This window comes from Capricornis sumatraensis, chromosome 20, assembly GCF_032405125.1.
Source record: "Capricornis sumatraensis isolate serow.1 chromosome 20, serow.2, whole genome shotgun sequence".
Classification (NCBI taxonomy): Eukaryota; Metazoa; Chordata; class Mammalia; order Artiodactyla; family Bovidae; genus Capricornis; species Capricornis sumatraensis.
In genome coordinates this window covers 7,299,797-7,319,313 of record NC_091088.1, presented here as the reverse complement: position 1 = coordinate 7,319,313, position 19,517 = coordinate 7,299,797, and the positions used below count along the sequence as shown (strand labels likewise).

General features: G+C 62.6%; 1 protein-coding gene across 1 annotated transcript; it reads right to left on the bottom strand.

The window, feature by feature from the left end:
- Nucleotides 1–1,049: 1,049 nt before the first annotated feature.
- Nucleotides 1,050–19,024, bottom strand: MTSS2 (MTSS I-BAR domain containing 2). Its single transcript, XM_068991902.1, has 15 exons — nucleotides 18,956–19,024; nucleotides 14,510–14,571; nucleotides 14,360–14,433; nucleotides 13,552–13,636; nucleotides 13,385–13,476; nucleotides 13,229–13,303; nucleotides 12,932–12,940; nucleotides 11,877–12,034; nucleotides 11,588–11,695; nucleotides 10,593–10,690; nucleotides 8,975–9,194; nucleotides 3,496–3,570; nucleotides 3,071–3,247; nucleotides 2,741–2,906; nucleotides 1,050–2,648 (listed from the first exon to the last, which is right to left on the bottom strand). Exons 1-15 carry the CDS (start codon nucleotides 19,022–19,024, stop codon nucleotides 1,894–1,896), a joined length of 2,223 nt encoding a protein of 740 aa, XP_068848003.1. The 3' UTR covers nucleotides 1,050–1,893.
- Nucleotides 19,025–19,517: the final 493 nt, after the last annotated feature.

Below are 19,517 nucleotides of genomic sequence, written 5' to 3'. Positions count from 1 at the left end.
CCTGGGGGTGGTCTGGAGGGGGGGCCCCCACAGTCTAGGTGAGGGGTGCCTGTGCCATGCCCACCCCCTCCCCCCAGGTCCCCGAGACCACACCCCTCCTCAGGGGCAAGCTCTTTCTCAGGGGGACCCAGGTACCCCGCCCCCCCCCACTGCCCCTTACCCTGCTCACATCAGATAATCTGCGTCTTAAAACCAGCCCACCTGGGCAAGCCCTGGCGGGGGTTGGGGGCAGTGTACACTCTGCCCCCAAGCCTCCAAGTGCAGGCCGTCTGCTCCCCCGGCCCTCCTCCAGGTGTGGTGAGCTCAGCTCAGCGAGGCTCCTTTCTCCGACCTAGCAACTTACAGGTACCGTCCTTCACCCACCTCTGGGGAGCCCCTCAGAGGAATCCCTGGTTCCCCACACCCTCCTGGCAGCCGTGCCTAGACCCGTTTCCAGCACAAGAACTACCAGGAGCCCTGGGTCCATCCAGACCAGGAAGAGCCAGCTCTCCTGACCCCAGGAGCCCCATCCCGTGACCCTGCCAGCATGGCTGCTCTTGGCGGGCCTGTGGGTCACAGGAAGCCCTCCGCTTGCCCTTGGCACACGTGCTTCTACCTGCTTAGAGTTGGCGCAACGTGCTGTGTGCGTGGAGGGGTGCACTCCCCCCCACCTCAGTCCTGCCACCCGGGACCACCCTGGGATGGCATCTCCTCTGACAACAGAGTCAGAGCCAATCTCCCGCAGCAGCCCTCCCCCCTTGGCCTGCAGCAAATGGGCAGGAGGCCCAGCCCCCGGCCCCTTCCCAGCACATTGTGGCTTTGCTCTGGACGCTGCAGAGAACACTGCCCCCGCGCCCCGGTGCCAGCCCTCCTCCTCCTCCCAGGGGCCATCAGGACACCGCAGGGCCCTCTGTCCCTCAGGCACTCTTGGACACACCCTGTACCGTCTACCCTGTCCCCACACGAAGTCCTTGTCCGGTCAGCTCACTTTATTATATATTCATAGAAGAACCCACCCCCCACCCTCTCCAGTTTCAGTCCCTGACCCAAAGGTGGCTGAAACTGTCACCAGAGTTACAGTCCCCACGTGCCCGGATGAGGATGGGATCTGAGCAGCTCCTGGGAGGCCGGCAGGCCGACAGCCTGGCCTCCACAGCCTTCCCTGGTGCCCCGCCCCCGCCCTAGCAAGCAATCTGTCTCAGGGTCCCTACCCTCCTCCGGGCAGGCACCGTGCATGTCCTCCCTAAGAGACTCAACTTGGGCCCCAGGCCCCCGTCCCCAGTGGGTGGGCTGGCTCCTAACTTCACTGGCCCCCCAAACGGTCAACCACCCTGTGGAGCCTCTGGTTAACCCAGACACTGTAGCCCTGGCCCCTCCACGGACCCCCCCGCCCGCCTTTCTGACGGAGGAGAGCCTGGGAGAGGCAGAGACGCAGAGGGACGTAGGGGGGGCCCTGGCCAGGGGCGGGGGGCCACAGTCCCCATGGAGACAGGGAGGCGCTGGGCCAGGCTGCCTGAGCTGTGCACTGTGGGCCCCGCCAGGTGGGTGGGCCCCTCTGCTGGGGCCACGGGGCACGGCTCTGTGGCTCGCCCTTGTGTGGAAAGGGCAGGGCCTGGCAGGAGGGAGAGAAGGGGCAGAGTAGGCAAGAAAAGGTTGAAACAGGCTCCAAATCCAGTTCAAGGCCCACAGGCTCCATCCTGGCGTGGTCTAAGAAGTCACTTCCTGTTTAAACCATGAAATCCAAGTTGGGTTTCTCCTCCCAATGAAGTGGCTTTGACTCATGTGACCAAAAAAAAGAAAAAAAGCTCGCCTGGCTCTGCTCACTCCTGACTGTGCCTCGGCTCTGAGCCGCCGCGGCCCACCGGCTGGGCCCCCTACCTCGCCAGGCTGGGGTTGGGAGGGAGGGAGGCGCCATCACAAGATGCGGGGCGCCGACCTGTCGTTGGTGACGGTCCTGCGGAGCCGCACCCCGCGCCGGATGGCCACCAGCATGTCTTCGGCCGGAGGCTCGCTGGGGGCGGCGGGGGGTGGGGCGGGCGTCTCCTCCGTGGGGGCGGCCGACAGGGCGGAGGGGAACGGGAACTGGCCCTCGGCCAGCGCGTGGGCGCCCGCCACCAGCTCCCCGAGCTTCTCCACCAGGCTGTGCCGGTTGGCGGCCAGCTGCTGCTGCTGCTCCTCGTCGTCCTGGGCCGCCAGCCCCGCGTAGCCGGCGGCCTCTGGGGACGGGCTACCCCAGGCCGTGTTGGGCAGGCTAAGCCTCTTCGGTGAGGCCTTGGCCAGGTCCGGCGCCAGGGCTGCGGCGGCCTCGTCGGCATAGAAGACGCACTCCTCACTGCCCGCCCGCGTGGGCCCCACGTAGCTGGGGGAGTCGGGCACCGTGGGCGTCTTCACCGGCACGATGGGCGGCCGGATGGGGATGGGCCCGGCGCTGGAGAGGGTGCGGCGCACGGTGGGCTTGGTGGACGGGGTGCGGCGGATGGTGGCCACGCCGGGGGGCGCCCCCGAGGCGGTGGGCAGCCCCGCGGTGGAGGCCGGACGCTTGGTCTGGATCAGGCGGCGGTAGTTCTGGGCGATGTTGCTGTTGCGAGGGATGGTGGACGACTTGTCGAATTCGGGGGGCCCCTCGCCGTCTGCGTCCCCATTCACGGAGTAGCAGTCGTAGTCAGAGCCTGGGGCGGGGGTGGGGGGTGCATGGGACGCGGTGGGCCCAGAGCCTCAGGGCCGAGAAGGCGAGGCCCCAGCCCGAGCCCCCGGGGCCTACCTTGGGAGGGGATGGTGTCCTCGGAGCACGAGGGTGTGGTGGTCTGCGTGCTGTAGCCGCTCGAGTACTGCAGGGAGTCCCGGCTGCTCTTCTGGTGCTCCAGGCTCAGGCCGCGGGTCAGCACCATGGCCAGGTCGCTGGCAGCAGGGGACACTTCCTCCCCATGCTGGGGGCGGGAAGACCGCACGCTGAAGCCTCACTCCCGCTTCCCGCTCCGCCCAGGCAGTCCCCCGAGGTGTTCCGGGCTGGCCCGGTGACCACTTGCCGGGCCTTAGAGCTGGCCTGGGAGAGAGGGGGGCCCAGCCGGGCCGTCCTGGCAGCGACCCTCACCTTGGCTGCGATGGTGGCGGGGGACATGCGGGGCCGTGGGGCCTCCTCTCCACTGGGGCCTGGGGTACCCCCACCGGCTGGGCCCGGCTCCGGGTCTCGCAGGAGCTCCACGCGGTCCTTCCTCCGCTGCAGCGCGGTGCCTGCGGACTGCTCGTGGGGGCCAGCCTTGGCCCAGTCCTGTAGAGTGAGGCAGGCGTCAGGAGGCCCCTGTGCCCTGCTCATGGCCGAGGGCAGAGCACAGGGGACACTGTGACTCCCCATCCCCTCCTGGGCTCTTTATCCCGCAGGAGGGAGGAGGTGAGCGTTTGGGGAGCGGCTGCAGGGGGTGCCCAGAAGGTTTCTTTTGGGCGCAGCGGGTGCGTACGCATACACTCTGGTCGAACCTGAACCCTCCCTGAGTGCCCGGGCAGGTGGGGGGCACTGACCGAGGTCGGGGAGCTGCACTCGCTAACAGACTGGCAGGTCTCCGAGGCCTCAGAGGACGCGGAGCTGGAGGACTTCTGCATGCGAAGGCGAGCGGGCAGGCGGATGGGGCAGGGCGGCAGGAGGGGAGGGAGAGAACACATCCGGTCACGGCGCCAGCACGTGGGGGGCCCTGACTCAGTCCTCCACGGCCTCCCCGCCCACACCATGCCCTGCGCCGCGAGCGCCTGCGCAGAAAGCAGCACCCAGAGCGCACCCCACCGCCCGGCCCTACCCCACCGCAGCCCAAGAACCACACTTCTAAGAATTAACAAGAAGACTGACTGCTGCTGGCCTGCATGTGGCGAGCAGGGAAAGAGCGGTGCTAAGGTCGGCAGTGCGGTGCTGGCTTGAGCTGCGGGGGGGATTTGTCACCGTTCTCTCGGAAGGGCAGGCCTGGGGGGAACGGAGTCCCGGGTTCCATCCTGCGAGTGTGAGGCGGGGCTGCCTGTTAGGTGTCTAAGCCCAGGTGCAGTGCCGGCCACTGCATTTTACAATCTGGAGTTTAGGGAGAAGTCAGGTTTGGAGCCACAAATCCAGCGGCGTGAGACAGAACCAGCTGACGCAGGCAGTCAGGCTGAAGGTGGTTAGAGAAGGGGTTCAGGGATGCCAGGCTGCCCTCAGTGCTTGGGAAGGAGAGGACAGGCAGTCAAGAGGAGTGACAGGACCTGCCAGCGGTGTGGGAGGAAGCCCCGAACAGGCGACTGTCACAGAAACCGGGGAGGAACCCTATGCGTGAAGGAGGGCGGGCCAGTGGTGTGGGGGTTGCTGGAGGTTCGGCAGAGGGGGCAGAGGGGTGTCCATGGAGACCCCCAGAACTGAAGACAGGACCGAGGACGCCTGGAGGCTCCTGCTCTGGACAGTGGGAGGGACCAGGTACCCCTGGGAGGCCCCTCCAACTCAAAATAAGAGAAAGGCTGAGGAAAAAGGAAGCAAGGGCAAAGCAGGACCATGAGGGTCCCCAGGGCAGAGGCAGCCTCAGCACTGTGGTGGAGAGACTGGGCAAGCGCCAGGGGGAGAGCCCGCCCGACTGCTGCCCGGAATTAAACCTGGAAGGGCACTGGTCAGGTGCAGCTCTGCATGTCCTGTGCCCACAGGACACATTCTCTAAAGCATCCTGGTTTCAACTCCCAGACTTTTTAGTTTATGATGAGCCAAGATGACCAAAGGAAAACTAAACTCTGTAAGTAAGGATTCAAACAAAATAATAAACACATTGAGAGTTTTACCAATATAATTGCTAAAACAAAAAAAGAAAAAAAATGTTTGGAAAACTCAATGGAAAAATTCAACACCCATTCATGGAAAACACACTAGTGATAGAAAGGAACTTCGTTCATCTGATAGTGTTATCTACAAAAATATCAATTCCTTTCTTTCTGAGGCTGGAGAAAGATAAAGATGCTCACTATCACCGTTTCTATTAAGTACTGGAAGTCCTAGCAGTGCAACAGAGCATGAAAAAGAAGTAAAAAGGAGTAAAAAGCAAAAGGACTGGAAAGAAAAAGAAACTGTAAAAGACCTGATTGTGTATGCAGAATATTCATTCTGTGATTATCAGAACTAACAAGGGTTTTTAATGAGGTTATTGGATACAAGATCACCATACAAAAAAAAAATCAAATTTCTAAATAGCAGCTGAAAAACAAGTAAGAGACTCTGAAAAAGCCAAAATAATTTAAAATAGCATCAAGAGATATCAGATACCCAGGAGGGAAAAACCCAGTGGTAGACATGTAAGATTCTCATATGAAAATTGCAAAATATTATTGAAAGAAGGTAAAGACATAATAAAATGGAGAGACATATGTAATCCCAGTCAGAATCCCAGGGATTGCTTCTTTTAAAGTGGAAACTAACAAGCTAATATTAAAATTTATAAGGAAATGCAAAGGGCTGAAAACAGAAGGTAATACTGAAGAGTAACATACCTAGAGGACTTTCATTATCAGGTGTCAGTAATTAAGACCGGGTCTTACTGGTGCCAGAACAGACAGATGAACCAGTGGAACAGAATACAAACTCCAGAAACAGCTACACATTCAGACACCTGTTTTATGACGAAGGTAACACACTACAGTGCAGTAAAGGAAAAAGATGGTCTTTTCAATAAACTGTTAATTAGATATCCATATGGAAAAAAATGACTCCTTCAGTTCAGTCGCTCAGTCGTATCCAACTCTTTGTGACCCCATGGACTGCAGACCGCCAGGCTTCCCTGTCCATCTCTCATATTAACACAGATACACACAGTCAATTCCAGATGATCTGCAGAACTGAGTGAAAAAAGGTGAAACAAAAAGGCTTTGCAGGGAATTCCCTGGAGGTCCAGTGGTTGGGACTCCACACTTCCATGCTGAAGGCCCATGTTCAATCTCTGCTGGTTGGGGAACTACAATCCCACAAGCTGAGCAGCAGAGCCCCCCGCCCCCCCAGAAAAAAACTTTTGGAGGAAAACATCTTTGTGACCCTGGAGTACACAAAAATACTGCTAAGAGGACAGAAAAAGCACTAACAATTGGAAAAAATGGATAATTAGACATACGTTAAGAACTTTAGAATTTTACTCCTATTAAGGGAGTAAAACAGCAACCCACAGACTCAAAGATTATCCGATGAAAAGACTTGGAGCCACAGTGTATAAGAAATTCTACAAATCAACAAGAAAAAGACATACAACCTAGTAGAGAAAAAGAAACAAAAGATCTGAACATTTCCTTCATAAAAAGGAGAAATGGCCTTTAAACGTATGAAAAAACATACAACCTCATTAGTCATTAGGGGAATGCAAATTCAAAACACAGGGCACTATTACTATAACAGCTACCAGAACGGCTGACATGGAAAGAATGTTGGACACCGCAGGCTGAGAGGCGGTGGAGCAGCAGTAAATCGACGGCTGTGCTCTTCCTGCCCTTCTGACTACAGACACATCCAAAACGAGCGCCATTCTACAAGACGCACGACCAGCATCCGAAAGTCGTGCAGGAGGGACCGAGGGCCCGTCGCACCAGAGAAGCCTAAGGAGACACCCTGAGAAAACGCAGCGCAGGGTCCCGTGCCGGAGCCTGGACTCCTGGGCCGGGAAAAGGATGCCAGCGGGAGAGCCGGCAACGTGCGAGAAAGGGTCTGTCAGCGAGTCAACAGTGTTGCGCCGTGCTAATCTCCTGGTTTTCAAAACTGTTGGTAGTTACATGGGACGCTAACATCGGGAGACAGTGCAGAGGCCGGGCGGGAATCTGCTCTTCTTAGAGATTGTCTACAAGGCTAGAGTTATTTCACGATAATAAAAATAAACCTTAATGGATAGGTTAAACTGCTGTAAAATAGAGAAAAGGTACATTGGAAGATAGACCTGAAGAGATGATCCAGGGAAACAAGGAGATGAGAGGCGTGAGAGGAGAGAGACACGGAGACCAGACAGGAGCGAGCAGAGTGGGAGTGAGAGGAGAGAATGCTCGCAAACTCCTAGAATGGGTGAAAACCCTGAATGCACAGACAGAAACACAAACGCACCAAGGGAGATTAAATGAGAACAAATTCACAACCAGACACGTTGCAGAAAAACTCAAGTGACCAGAGAGAGAAGTCAGGTCACTCACAAAGGCACAGCAGTGACGGACAGGAGACCTCTCAGCCGGCAACAGAAGCCAGAACACGGGGAAGACGCCCTCGGAGTGTGCAGACAGAGCAACGGGCACCCGGCGCTGCATCCCTGGCAAAACTAGCGTTCAAGGAAGAGGAAAAGAAATGGAGCATGTTTACAGGAAAACAAAACCTGAGTTTACTGCTACAGAGCCATTCTAAAAGAACGTTAAAGGATGTATTTTACTGCAGAAAGAAGCAAAATGACCTTAAAAGGAGAAAATGAACAAAAAAAGTATAAACACATATGGGTAAATCTAACAGATACTTACGTATAAGATAATGATGAAATTAAGAAGAAAAATGTCAATTGTAGGGATGATAAAAAAAGGAGAGAATAGCATAAAATAGCTTATAAGGGGAGGGGGCAGGTGACCGAAGTTAAAATATATGTTAAGGTCCTTGAATGATTCAGGAGCCTGGGTTAGGACTTTGCTAAGGATGCATGGTAAAATTTCAAGGTAACCTATATAATAAAGGAAAGAAGTATAACTTAAAATCCAGTAGAAGGAAATAATGGGGGAAGAAAAAACAAACAAAAAGCAAGAGAAGAAACGAAGCACAGATAAAGCAGAATGAACAGAAATAAAAAAGAAGTCTAAATATGCCAGTAATATTGGTAACTGTGAAAGGACTTTAAAATGTCAGTTAAGAGAGAGAGATTGTCAGCCCGGATAAGAAAAGGAAATCTAGGCATATGCTGTTTACGAGAGACTCATCTAAAACATAAGGACATAGTAAGTTTAAAAACTCAGAGATAGGAAATGATAACATGAATGCTGAGCTGAAGGAGCCGCAGTAAAATCAAACAAAGCAGACTCACTCTACGCTGGAAAATGCACAAGCCACATCCGCTACATCACGTGGGGAGATTCAGCTCACTGCGAGTTAGCATTTTACAGCTGTACGGACCTAACAGTCTCAAAAGCGTACACATACATGGATAAAGGACAAGGAGAATGAATTATTCTAGCTTTTCCGTCACGGAAAGGTGACGCAGACAGGAGTGAGTGGGGAGTGAGACGGAGGTGATCAGTGTGGACAGGTGTCCTGAGCAGTGTCGCTGTGAAGGAGAGGCGAGGCGGCCAGGGGAGGCTGGAGGAAGGGGGGGCCATTTAGACGGACGGCACTGGAGCACGTGTCTATGTGCCGGCAGGAAAGCCTGCTGAGGAGGGCAGTCTGCGCATGCCATGGGCACGTCCTGGGCAAGAGGGCAGACTACAGAACGCTGGGCTCAGAGGGAGGGCCGGGCCGCGGTGGGCACCTGGGCGAGTGGCCTGACCTCCCCGTCTTCTGTTCTAGCCCCTCTGGTCCCTTTCACAGAGCCTGAGGGTTTAGGCCTGCCTCTGAGGGTCCGGGCCTGCCTCTGAGGAGGTTCTCGTGTTCAGGGTGAGAGCGGGGGAAGATACATGCAGATTCTGGGGCTCCTAGGGACGCCTCCGCCGGCCACCCACCCCATCACTGCCAGCCCCGGCACGGGGGGGGGGGGTCCCAGGGTCTGGAGCTGGCAGGCTCCTCCAGACCTTCCCCTCCCTTGCCCTGGGGCAGTGGGCTCAAGCTGGTCCTGGACATGGTGGTCCTGGGGGCCTGCAGGCTGCTCCCAGCCCCGGAATGGGGGTCACGGGGTCCTGAGCTGGCAGGCTCCTCCAGACCCTCCCCTCCCCTGCCCTGGGGCAGTGGGCTCAGGCTGGTCCTGGACATGGTGGTCCTGAGGGCCTGCAGGCCACGCTCAGCAGTGGCCCCGCCCCACAGTGTGGATGGCCGGGGGCTGGCATGAGCTCAGCAGACGCCCCTCACCTGGCTGGTGATGTCTGAAGGCATGGGCGAAGGGGGCTTGGAGTAGGTGGCTTCCTGGGAGACGAAGCCGGAGTCGTGGGAGGAGACGCTGGAGAGGCGGGCGGCAGGGGCGGGCTGCGCCAGGCTGCGGTAGCGACAGGCGGGGCCGGGTGAGCACGTTTGGGCGCCCCCGGGCCAGGGGGCTCCGCCACCCTTGGCGCTGCTCCCGCTGCTGGGGGCACTGGAGGGAGGGGGCACGGCGGCCGGACAGGGAGACACAGGGCGCGTGCGGGAGGCGGGGCGACACACGAGGGTGGGCAGAGAGGAGGGGCGGGGGAGGAGAAGGCGGGGTCAGACCAGGCCCGAGGCCGCGCAGGCCAGGGCAGTGCGGCCCCAGACTGCGGGGCGGGAGGCAGGCCCCCGCTACTCCAGGGGCCTCCGCCAGGCACCCCGAGGCAAGGCAGCCTGTCTGCCTCCCGCTCCGCCGCTACGAAGCGGAGACCTCAGGCCGACGAGGAGGAACGGAGTCCACAAGCACCAGCGTTTCCCAGTTAGGCTACAACCAGACATAAGTCTGATCCTGACCGTCTTTTCCAGTTCTGGTATTTGCCATCAGACCCTGACCGAATGTCTAGCGTGGGGTGCTGGTCAGCGAGGGTCCTAAACTCGCCGTCACCCTCCCTCTCTTCCCCTCTGTAGCTCATCCTCTCTGCATCCGTGTCCAGCCTGGGCCACGCTCCTGGCAGTGAAGGTCACCATCCTCCTGAGCGTGACCCGGGAGGCCCCAGGCCCCCACCCTTGGCACGGGTGACCCCTGGGATCAACCTCCCTCCTGCGTCAGTCACCCACCCAGGGTCTGAAGAGCCTCCAGCCGCCGTGGACCGTTCTCTCCCTGCAGGAGCAGCAATTACTCTGCCTGGGTCACTGCCCATGACCTGGGTACCCAGCCAAGCTGGTTCTAGAGAAAGAGTGCCTGGCACAGAGGGGTCTCCCCACCAGTAACCTGCTCTGTGCTCAAAGCCCCCCCACAGGGAGCCTTGAATCCAGACCCTTCCCACGCAGCGCCCCCGACCCCGAGCCTGCCTGCTGGTCAGGCAGGACTCTGGCCCCGCCCTGGCCCTGCACGGCCCCAGGGCCAGCTTTGGCTGAGGGTTGGCCCTTTGCAGCTGCCCAGGTGCAGCTCTCAGGAACCAGCCAGGCTGCAGTGCCCACAGGTAAGCGTGGAGCCTCTACATACACTCCTGAAAGCCTCCATGGCCTTGCCCACCTTAGATTCTTACTGCTGCCCAGACTGTGCTGGGCCCGGCTGAGCTGAGAGGTTAATGCTGGGATTCTGTACCTCAGCTTCCCCTTCCATGAGACAGAGACAACACCATAGCTGATAGAGTGGTGTTAGGATTCAATGAGGAAAGTGCAGAAAGCACTTAACAGGCAGCTGGTGCGCCCTCTGCTGCTGCCGCAGCCCGCACCGTCCGTGTGCCTGCACTAGTGGCGGCTTTGCAATGCGAGTGCATTTTCCCTAGATTCCTTGATAGTGCAGCAGTTGCATGAATTCTGGGGCCACAAAGCAATTCCTGACGCACTTCTGGGGGGCCTCCCCCATTCCTTTTCCCTGCCCCCTGCCCAGTCCCCCGCTGACCTGCACATGCTGGACTTCCGGGAGCTGGAGCTGCTAGGTGATGAGGGTGGGGTCTGGTACGACCAGCTGTAGTCTGAGCCCTTCAGGTCTGTGATCACCTGGACAGGGACGTGGATGGGGTCAGGCGGGCAGCCCAGCCCCGCAGAAAGCCTCATCACTTTCCTGAGTCTCCCTCCAGAGGGCTGGCAGGGTCTTCCCAATTGAGAACCAGGCCCCAGAGGAGATCTCGGGGATTTGGAAGCCCTCTGTGTCCCAGCCTTTTCCTAACACCAGCTCCTCACTCAGGGACAAGAGGCAGGGCTGCCAGAAGGCGGGGGGACGCCGGGGAGGTTGTGCCCTCTCTGCTTCTCAGGGATGCTGGCCCAGCCAGGACACGGGGGAACCTGGTGCTCCTGAGGTCTCCCTGGGGCTGGCGGAGGAGTCAGCCCAGAGTGACTGTGCAAGACCATGGGGTCCGATCCTGGCTCTGCTCTGCCCTCAGGCAAGCCGCTGCTTCTCTCTGAGCCTCAGTTTTCTCTTGGGAAATGCAGCCGATCCTTCCTGTCTTAGAGGGCACGGAGGTGACTGAATTAGGTGACCCGTGGGAAGGGCTCGGCGTAGGGCTGGGTGCACAGTAAGGCCGAGTGAGAGGAGTGCCACGGTGCTGTCAGCGAGGACTGCCCCGGGTGTGGTCGGAGCGTGGTGCTGAGAGGTGGGCAGGGCGGCCGTGGGGGCAGCTGCACGTGTGTGCATGGGGCTGGTGGGTGTGGGCATGGAGGCCGGAGGCACCATCAGGACTGGCTTGCTTGGAGCCTGGCCCTGCGGATGCGGGACATCCAGCCGTCTGCTCTGTGTGACGCTCCGCTGGGTCCCGGGCACATACCCTGCTTGTGTGGTCAGGTGCCCCTAGAACCCACGGGGGTGACCTTCCGTGCCCAGCTGATCCCCCCAACGCTTTCCCATCGCCTCCTCCGTTGTCCCCAACCAAGGCGGGCCGTCCCCGGGGCTGGCCGCACCTGCTCGCTGGCGGGGGGCAGCTTGTGCGGCTCCGCGGTCAGCACCACCAGGTCGTCGATGATGCCCTGCAGGTGGGTGATCTCCCCCAGCATGGTCAGCTCGCCGTTCTGACGGGGCAGTGAGTCAGCCTCCCGGGCCTCCCTGCCCAGCCACCCCTCCCTTGCCCTTCCCCCCTGGCCCACGTGGCTCGGGCCATGGTCCTCGGGACCTCTCGGGATTTGTGAGGGCCCCTCAATTGGCCCAGTCGTGGAGATGCTAAGAAGGCCTCCATGTCCCTGCGGGACCCACCACCACGGGCTGCAGGAACGTGATGAAGGTGCAGAAGCGGCCACGCTCCTCAATCAGGGCCCGGCGCACCGCCTGCTTCTCCGTCTCCTCCAGCAGCAGGTACATGTCATTCACGTCCTGCAGGGCGCTGTCCAGCTGAGGCTGCAGGTCTCCTTTCCCTGGGGGGGTGGGGAGGAGAGGCCGCGCTGGGGACGCGGGCCTGGCCTGCTGCACCCAAGGCTCGGGCCCCAAAGTGGGATCCCTGGCCGTGAGGCTGGGCACTTCCGGGGGGCTCTGGGGACCGGGGAGGGCAGCCGGGACGCCAGGGCTTGTGGAAAGGCTGGTCCCCAGCGCAGGCAGAGAGGACAGACAGACAGGCACACAGGAAAGACACCAAAGCTGCAAAGCCACCCAGGTCCTGGGGCGAGCAGAACCCTGGGCAGCCCTGGGGCCACCCGGAGCAGCTGTGCTCAGGCGAGTTAGGCGGACGTCTCTGGGAGAGCAGAAGCTTCTGCCCCCGGGGACACCCTCACTGCCTGTGGGGTGAGGTGCCTCCCCTCCCGGGCCCAGGGAGGGAGCCTGGAAGCTGAACAGAGCAGAGCATGGGGTGGGGCTGCAGGCCAGGCCACGAGGGAGGCGGGTCCAGGGGCACCAGGGCCGGGCCCAGGGCGTGGGAAAGGGGGTGTCTCATGGGGGTCCCCACTCAGCTCAGGAGTGACGCACAAGAACAGCAGGAGCGACACAAAGATGCAGCGAAAGAACCACGGGAAGCGAGAGGAGGAGGGAGAGGAGGCAGCTAGCCGGCGTGGGGGGTGCGGAGCAGGAGGGAAGGGCCCGGGGGCGGCGGGGCCTGGCCCCCCACCCTGCCCACCCGAGCCCTCCTGGCCTGGCAAACCGACCCAGCACGGCCCGGCCCAGAGGACTGTGCCCCAGCCCCTCCCTTGCGGACCGACCACCTTCCTCGCTCCTCCTCCGCCTGAAGAGGCTCCTCCAATGGCCCTGAGCTGGGGGAGACAGACATATGCGACAGGGACGACAGGGAGGGAGAGCAGCTCGGGGACGGGCATCTGACTTACCAAGTAGCTCTACAGGAGGGGTGGGGAGAGGAGAGGAGAGGAGAGGAGAGGAGAGGAGAGACAGAGAGAGAGACCGTGTGAAGGACGGCCGGACGGACAGAGCCGCTCCTGGGGGCGGGGCCTCCTGCAGCCTCCCGAGGAGGGCCTCCAGTCAGGCGGCAGGCTCCCCCTCTGCCCACCCCAGGGGCTAGGGGCCCTGTGTCCAGCACGGGGTGCCTCAGGTTGGACGCTGCCCTGGGCGACCCCACGGCCGTGGGGGACACAGCGCGGGGCTGTGCAGGGGCCCGCGGGGCTCACCTTTGCGCGCTTTCTTCTGCAGCTTCAGCGTGTCCGAAGACTTCTTCTTGATCTCGTGCCGCGCTCGTTTGTACTCTGTGCAGAGGGCGAGAGAACGGCGCTATGACCGGGTTTCCGCCAGTGGGGAGCTGGAGGGCGCGGCCGGGCCGGACCCACCTTTTGCGTGATCCTTGTCCAGCTGGTTGGCAGACTTCTTCCAGTCCTCAATGCGCTCCTGCAGCGGGTTGATGAGGCTCTCCAGCAGCGCGCTGCGGGCAACGGAGGGCGGGTCAGGGCCGCCCCGGGTCTTCCCTCGACCCCCGCGCCGGCGCGCACGCACTCACTTGGTGAACTGCCGCAGCTTGGTCTCGATGCTGCGGTGCCGCATGCACATGCGCGTGAGCGCCGAGCCGATGTCCCGCGTGGCCCCTGGGGGCAAGCGCCGCGTGGGCGGGGCCGCCGGGCTGCTGCAGGCCTGGCCCGGGCCACGCGGGGGCGCGTCCGGCCCAAGAGCCAAGCTCGCAGCCCGCGACCCCGAAGTCCCCATCCCGCGGGCCCGCTGCCCGCGCAGCTCCGGCATCCCCATCCCGCTGATGCCCTCCCGCGACCCGCCAGCTCGCCGCCCCGGCAGGAGAGCTGACCTTTCTCTCCCGGGGTCAGGCCAGGAGCTGTTCTGGTAACTCCAGACGTGAGAAGCCCACACCAAAGACGGTTCAAGGAGCCAACAAAACGCCTCCCTCCCTCCCATGACCCCCTCCAGATGCGCCCAGATGCAGGCGTGAGGGTGCCCGTCGCCTTGGTCTCACCAGCCAAGGAGGCAGGAGCCCCAGGTCCCACTGCTCGGACCGGAAGGCCTGCCCCGTGCCCCTGGAAGGGCAGATGGGGAGAGGAGCCACAGACTCACCTACGGAGTGTGAACACCGTGGCTGAGGGGTCAACCACCTGGCAGCAAGGCAGACCCCCCCACCCCCCCGAACATCCCTGTCGCCTGTCATCCGCTCCTGCTCAGGGATGAGAGGCTCCCTCTCTCCAGAGAGCCCGCTCCGTGAGCCAGCGACCCAAGGTCCTGACTCTGGGCCCAGGTCCTCTTGGGCTCACACCCACTCAGTTGCTCGGAGTGCAAGTCCAAGCTGGGCCGTGTCCCCTCCCCACCTCGGGTGTTGGTAGCCATGTCGGCCACTTTCTGGAAGGCGTCCAGGAAGGCCACAGCAGCCAGCACGGTGGTCCTGGGGAGATGGGCGGGGGGCGGTCAGTGGTGGGTGGCCTCGCGCCCCATCCCCTCCCCAGCTGGGGCACCCTCACCTCAGCTGGGAATGCAGCTTCGTGGCCTTGGAGTTGAAGTCCTCCCAGATGGGGTAGGAGCTCTGTGGAGGGGACGGGAGAGGCAGTGAGCCACCACGAGGGACCCCTCATGCCTGGTCTAGACCCTGGGCTGTGTCTGAGAGAGCAGCCTCGCCCCTGTGGAGTGGGGGCTTCCGGGGCTCCTCTCGGGGCAGACACGGGCATGAAGAAGGCCTGGCCCCAGAAACAGGCACCTCTGCCTGGCCCGCACTCCCTAACGGTCAGGAACCCCGGCCACTGTGAGCAGTGGTAGCCCACATTCTCGAGGGGGATGGAGACTGGGAGCAGCAGGCCGTGTCTCCTTGCAGGTGGGAGGGCCTCGGGTGGGCAGGCTGGCCACACCAGGGGCACTGTGGCCCCCGGACACAGCCCTGGATGGTCCACGTGGCCTGGGGGCAGAGGCACAGTGAGCTGTGGTGCAGCTCGAGACATGGTGGGAGGGCCCCGTGACCTGGAAGCTGCCGCCAGCTGATCTGCCCACCGCAGGCCAGCGGCCGGGGCTCCTAGGCCCCGGGGGACTAGGGCTCCTAGGCCCAGGGGGACCGGGGCTCCTAGGCCCAGGGGGACCACGGCTGCTGTGGGGCCTGGCCAGGCAGCCCGGGACAGTCAGGCCCAGGCTGAATGGGGCCTTGTGCAGCCAACAGAGCCACCTTTCTCCACCCCCGGCTCCCCGCCCCTCCTGGGGACACAGTGTGGCCTTTATCCCAGCCTGGCCCAAAGCTCTGAGCTGGGAGGGGGTTTCCCAGTAGAGAGGCCAGGCTCCTGGCGATCAAGTTGTCCAGTGTGATCAGTGGGCTTTTCTGGCTAATGGGCCTCCCATGGCTGTTGGGTCCCGGCCCAATGGCCCTGTGGAAGGAAGCCTTGATCCTTGAAGAAGAGGCCCAGGTCAGCGAAGCCCCAAGGTTCTTCTGACCTTCCCTTCCATGTGGGACGGGGTGCTGGGAGCCAGGGCTTTTCCAGTGGGAAGGGGGAAGGTAGAGACCCCAGTTCCCAAGGCCTCAGAGGGAGGCTCTGCCAGGCTGGAACCCCAGGGAGGCCAGCCTGCTGGAGTGGGAAGCACAGGGCAGCTTCTGGGATCCTCAGAAACACCCTCCCCTCCCAGCCCAGCCCAGCCAATGCCCAGGGAAAGCAAATATTTGAGAAGTTCACAGGCTGGAGCGGGAAGGCATAGGCGGTGGGTGGGCTGTCTGTGTGGCACAGCCTGGGGTGAAGGAGCCTGGGTCTCCTCTGGCACTCCTGAGGACTTGGCACCTCTCTGTTCCGCACCCCAGCCCTAGGCTGTGCTAAGACCTCGGGGAGACAACACCATGGGGGCAGGGGTGGAGAGGCAGCGGTCCTGGCCCCTGGAAGGCGTCTCAGCCCCTCAGCAGCCTCTGTCTGAGAGCCAGGGGCTGCAAGAAGTGGGGGAGACAGGTCTGTACCCTGCTGTGCGTGAGACAGGTCTGTGTACTGAAGTCATACCCTCACAGGCTCCGCCCCCAGGCTCACTCTATCCCTGGCCCTCCCAGTCTCGGTCCTCCTGGGGCAGAGGGGAGTGACAGGGTAGGGTTCGGGGGCCAGGCCCAGCCCCTCCTCACCAGGGCCTACTGGTAAGTCATGACGACCCCAGAGGCAAGCTTGAGGGGCCAGCACCCAGGAGCATGTCCTGTCTCCACCTGGGCCTGCACCCTCACGCAGGCTGCACCCAGCTGTCAGGCAGGCTTGAAGCCTCCGGGCTTGTGGTCTTGATAGTGATGGGGACTGCGACTGGGGGTCAAGAGTGTGGTGGGCCAGGCGCCCGGCCGAGCCCTCTCACTGTGGGGTCACACTGAATCCTTACAGCAACCCTGTGAGGCGAATACCGCTGTCACCACCCCCATTCTACAGATGAGGAAACTGAGGCTCAGAGAGATTAACCCGCTTGTCCATGGCTACCGAGTGTGGGGCTCAGGCTCCAGTTCCAGGTGTGACTGGTCACTGCATGGCAGGGACACTTCCTCTACTTCGGGGTCTGGAAGGTGAGTAACTGGGTACCCAGGGTGGGGAGGGGCGGGGACTGCAGAACCGGGAGAGCAGCGGGCGGCTGGGGGGGGGCAGTCACACGCTCGTCACGGGGGGTGCTCAGGTGGGTGGGCCCCGGGCTGTACAGGCGAGTGGCCCGGGCTGCAGCCCGGGAGAGGGGCTCTGCGGGAGGCCCCTCTCTGAGCCTGTTTGCTCCCCTGTGAGATGAGGGCGGGGGCGGGTCGGTGTGGAGGCTGCCTAGGAAGCACAGAGAGCGCTTGGCTAACGCTGCGGACAGAGCGGACAGGCGGTCTCTGCCTCTGCCACCCGCCTGGGACCTGTGTGACACTCTCGGGGGCAGACAGATTGTGACCCCATTTCCGGAAGGTGCAGGCTGAGCCCTGGAGCCGCTCCCAGCCCTGTCATTCCCGGGACAAGCTCCTGCCCCTCTCTGAGCTTTGGGGGGCATCTGGGCTGCTTAAATGAGGTGGGGCAGGCAGGGAACGCTCCCCGGGCCCCCCCCGCCCTGAGTCGGTGCCCCTCCAGGCCCCAGGGGCAGCCCCCCTCCCCTCCTCGGCCACCCTCATGCCAGGCTCTGGACCCGCAGCCCTGGGTGGGCTGTCACGGGGCCTCGCAGGCAAGTTCCATCTCCTCACCCAGGCCACCTTCCTTTGTGGAAACCCCGCTGCTTCTGTGGCTCAAGCCACTGAGCGAAACAGCCGGAAGCTGTCCCCCAATTCCAGATGACTGGCCTCCAGGCGGTCCGTGTCCCTGCCCTGTCCCTGGCCCAGACACAAACCTGTGTCACGGGCTGGGGACTAGCAGGGCTCGGCATTACGCTAGGTGAAACCTCTCCCAGCTTGCCTCCCCACGTCAGAAAATCCTGAGCCGCTTGCTACAACCTGGGCCCATCTCCTTCGTCTCATCCCCAAGTTCCTTGCAAATTGCCTGGAGAGGGGGAAGACGGTCCTGCCCGCTCCTCTGAGTGAAAGCGGAAAGTGGCTGCTCTCCACAGTGTGTGTGGTGAGGATGCCAGCAGGACAAGGTGCAGGAAGGAGTCTGCTCCGCCAGCCCCGGGAGTGGTTGGGGGAGGGTGGTCTAGAATGGGAACCTGGTGCCAAGGCTGCGATGCTCACGGGGCAGGAGGGGCTGCTGAAGGCAGCGGGAAGCCAGCACTCGGGGGCCAGCAGAAGGGCTTGGAGGTGGAGCTGGGGGGACGGGGTCTCAGGGGAGCACCCTGTGTGGGGTGCAGGGGGGCACCTATGCACGCCGCCAACCCTGCAGTTCTGGGGGAGGGTGGCTCCGGGCCTCCTGGGGGTGGGGGTCACAAGGATCTGACAGCCCCCTGAAGGCCTGCCTGGGCACTGTGGTGTGTCCCCCTGGGGCCTGCGAAGTCACTGTAGGATGCCAGGCTGTGTACTAGGGAAGGTCAGACAGGCAGGGGGCTCTGAGGAGTTCCCCGTTCCCCCCAGCCTGGCCACCCTGCCCCAGAGCAGAAAGGGAGAGGCGCGGCCTGCAGGCCCCCTCTCTACCCAGTCAGGCCTGTCACTGCGGCCGGCCCTCCTCTCTACCCCGCCAAGCCCCAGCCTCTTTGGGGGCGAGGACCCCCTTGCTCCCCGGATCAGGTGAGGTCATGGGCTGGTCCAACAGTTTCCTCAGTGACCTTGAGCCGTTCCCAGCCTCGGTTTCCCCACCTGGTGAGCCAGCGTGGGCCAGGAGTTGGTGGCCTGCTGAAGCCTGACCTTGGGCCATCCCAGAGAGGGGCTGGAGCTGAGAGCCTGGAGCAGCCCGCAATCCTCCCCTGGGGCTGCCCCTCAGGCCCACCCTCGCCTCCTCCCCCCAAGGCAGGTCAGAGGCCTTGGGGCCCGGGCCACTCCTCGCACAGACGGTGGGGTCCTGGAGCTGGTTTGGGGCGCAGGCGGCGGGCGCAGAGGCAAGGCTGGCAGGGAAGGAGTTAACGGTTCCCTGTTTATTTTTCGCTGCTTTGGCAGTGACAGCATTGTCTGGGTTCCGGGGCCGTCGGGGTCGGGGAAGGGGGCCACGGAGGTGGTAGAGGAGAGGCGGAGAGACCCTGGACCCTTTAAAGGGCCGTGAGTCACCCCCGGAGCCAAACCCCCATTCATGGTTTGGGGGTCTGGGGCGCGGGAAGCCCGCGTGTGCGCAGGCTCAGGTCGGGACCCCAAGGGGGCGCTGCGACCCGGGCGACCAGGGACATGGACCCTGGGTATCGCACGGACACCCAGACACACGCGTGCCCACACCCCCCACGACGGGCACCCGGAGACCAGGGCGCACGGCAGACAGAGGCCAGACGCACTCAGACAAGGGCACACAGACGCGGGGCCTCACCGACACGGTGGGACGCGGCTGCCGCCGCCACGCGTCCCCAAAGGGGACACGCACCCGCGTCGCATCCGCGCCCGTTACCTTCATGTCGTTGACGATGGCCTGGAAGAGCCCGCCCAGGGCGCCGCACTCCTTCTCCGCCGTCTCCATGCTCGGGCCGGGCGGCGGCGCAGGCAGGGCGCTGGGACCCGCGCCGCGGCGGCTGTCGCTCCGAGGCCGGGCCGGGCCTGCCGCCTCCGGGCCGCGCTCAGCGGCCGGCCGCGCCGCGCTCGGGGGTCGCGGGCCGCCGCGGGGCGGCGCGGGCCATGTCGCGGCGGGGCTGGCAGGCGGCGCGGGGGGCGCGGCGCGGGCGGCGGGCGGCGGAGCCTCGGCGCGGGGACTGGCGCGGCGGCCGTAACCCGAGCGCGGAGGCCGGGGCGTCACGTGGGCGCGGGGGGCGGGCCGCGGGGAGGGGTCTGCGGGGAGGCCGGGCGGGCGCCGGCCCATTCACCGCCCGGAGCCCGGGCTTTGAAATCCGAGCCCGGGTGCGGCCGGAGCAGTCAGAGCAGGCCCGGCGGGCGCAGGCGCCGCCGCGGGGGCGGCGCTGCCTGGCTTCCCCGCGGGGGTGGGGCCGGCGGTTGGGTGCCGCCCCGTGAAGGGGCTC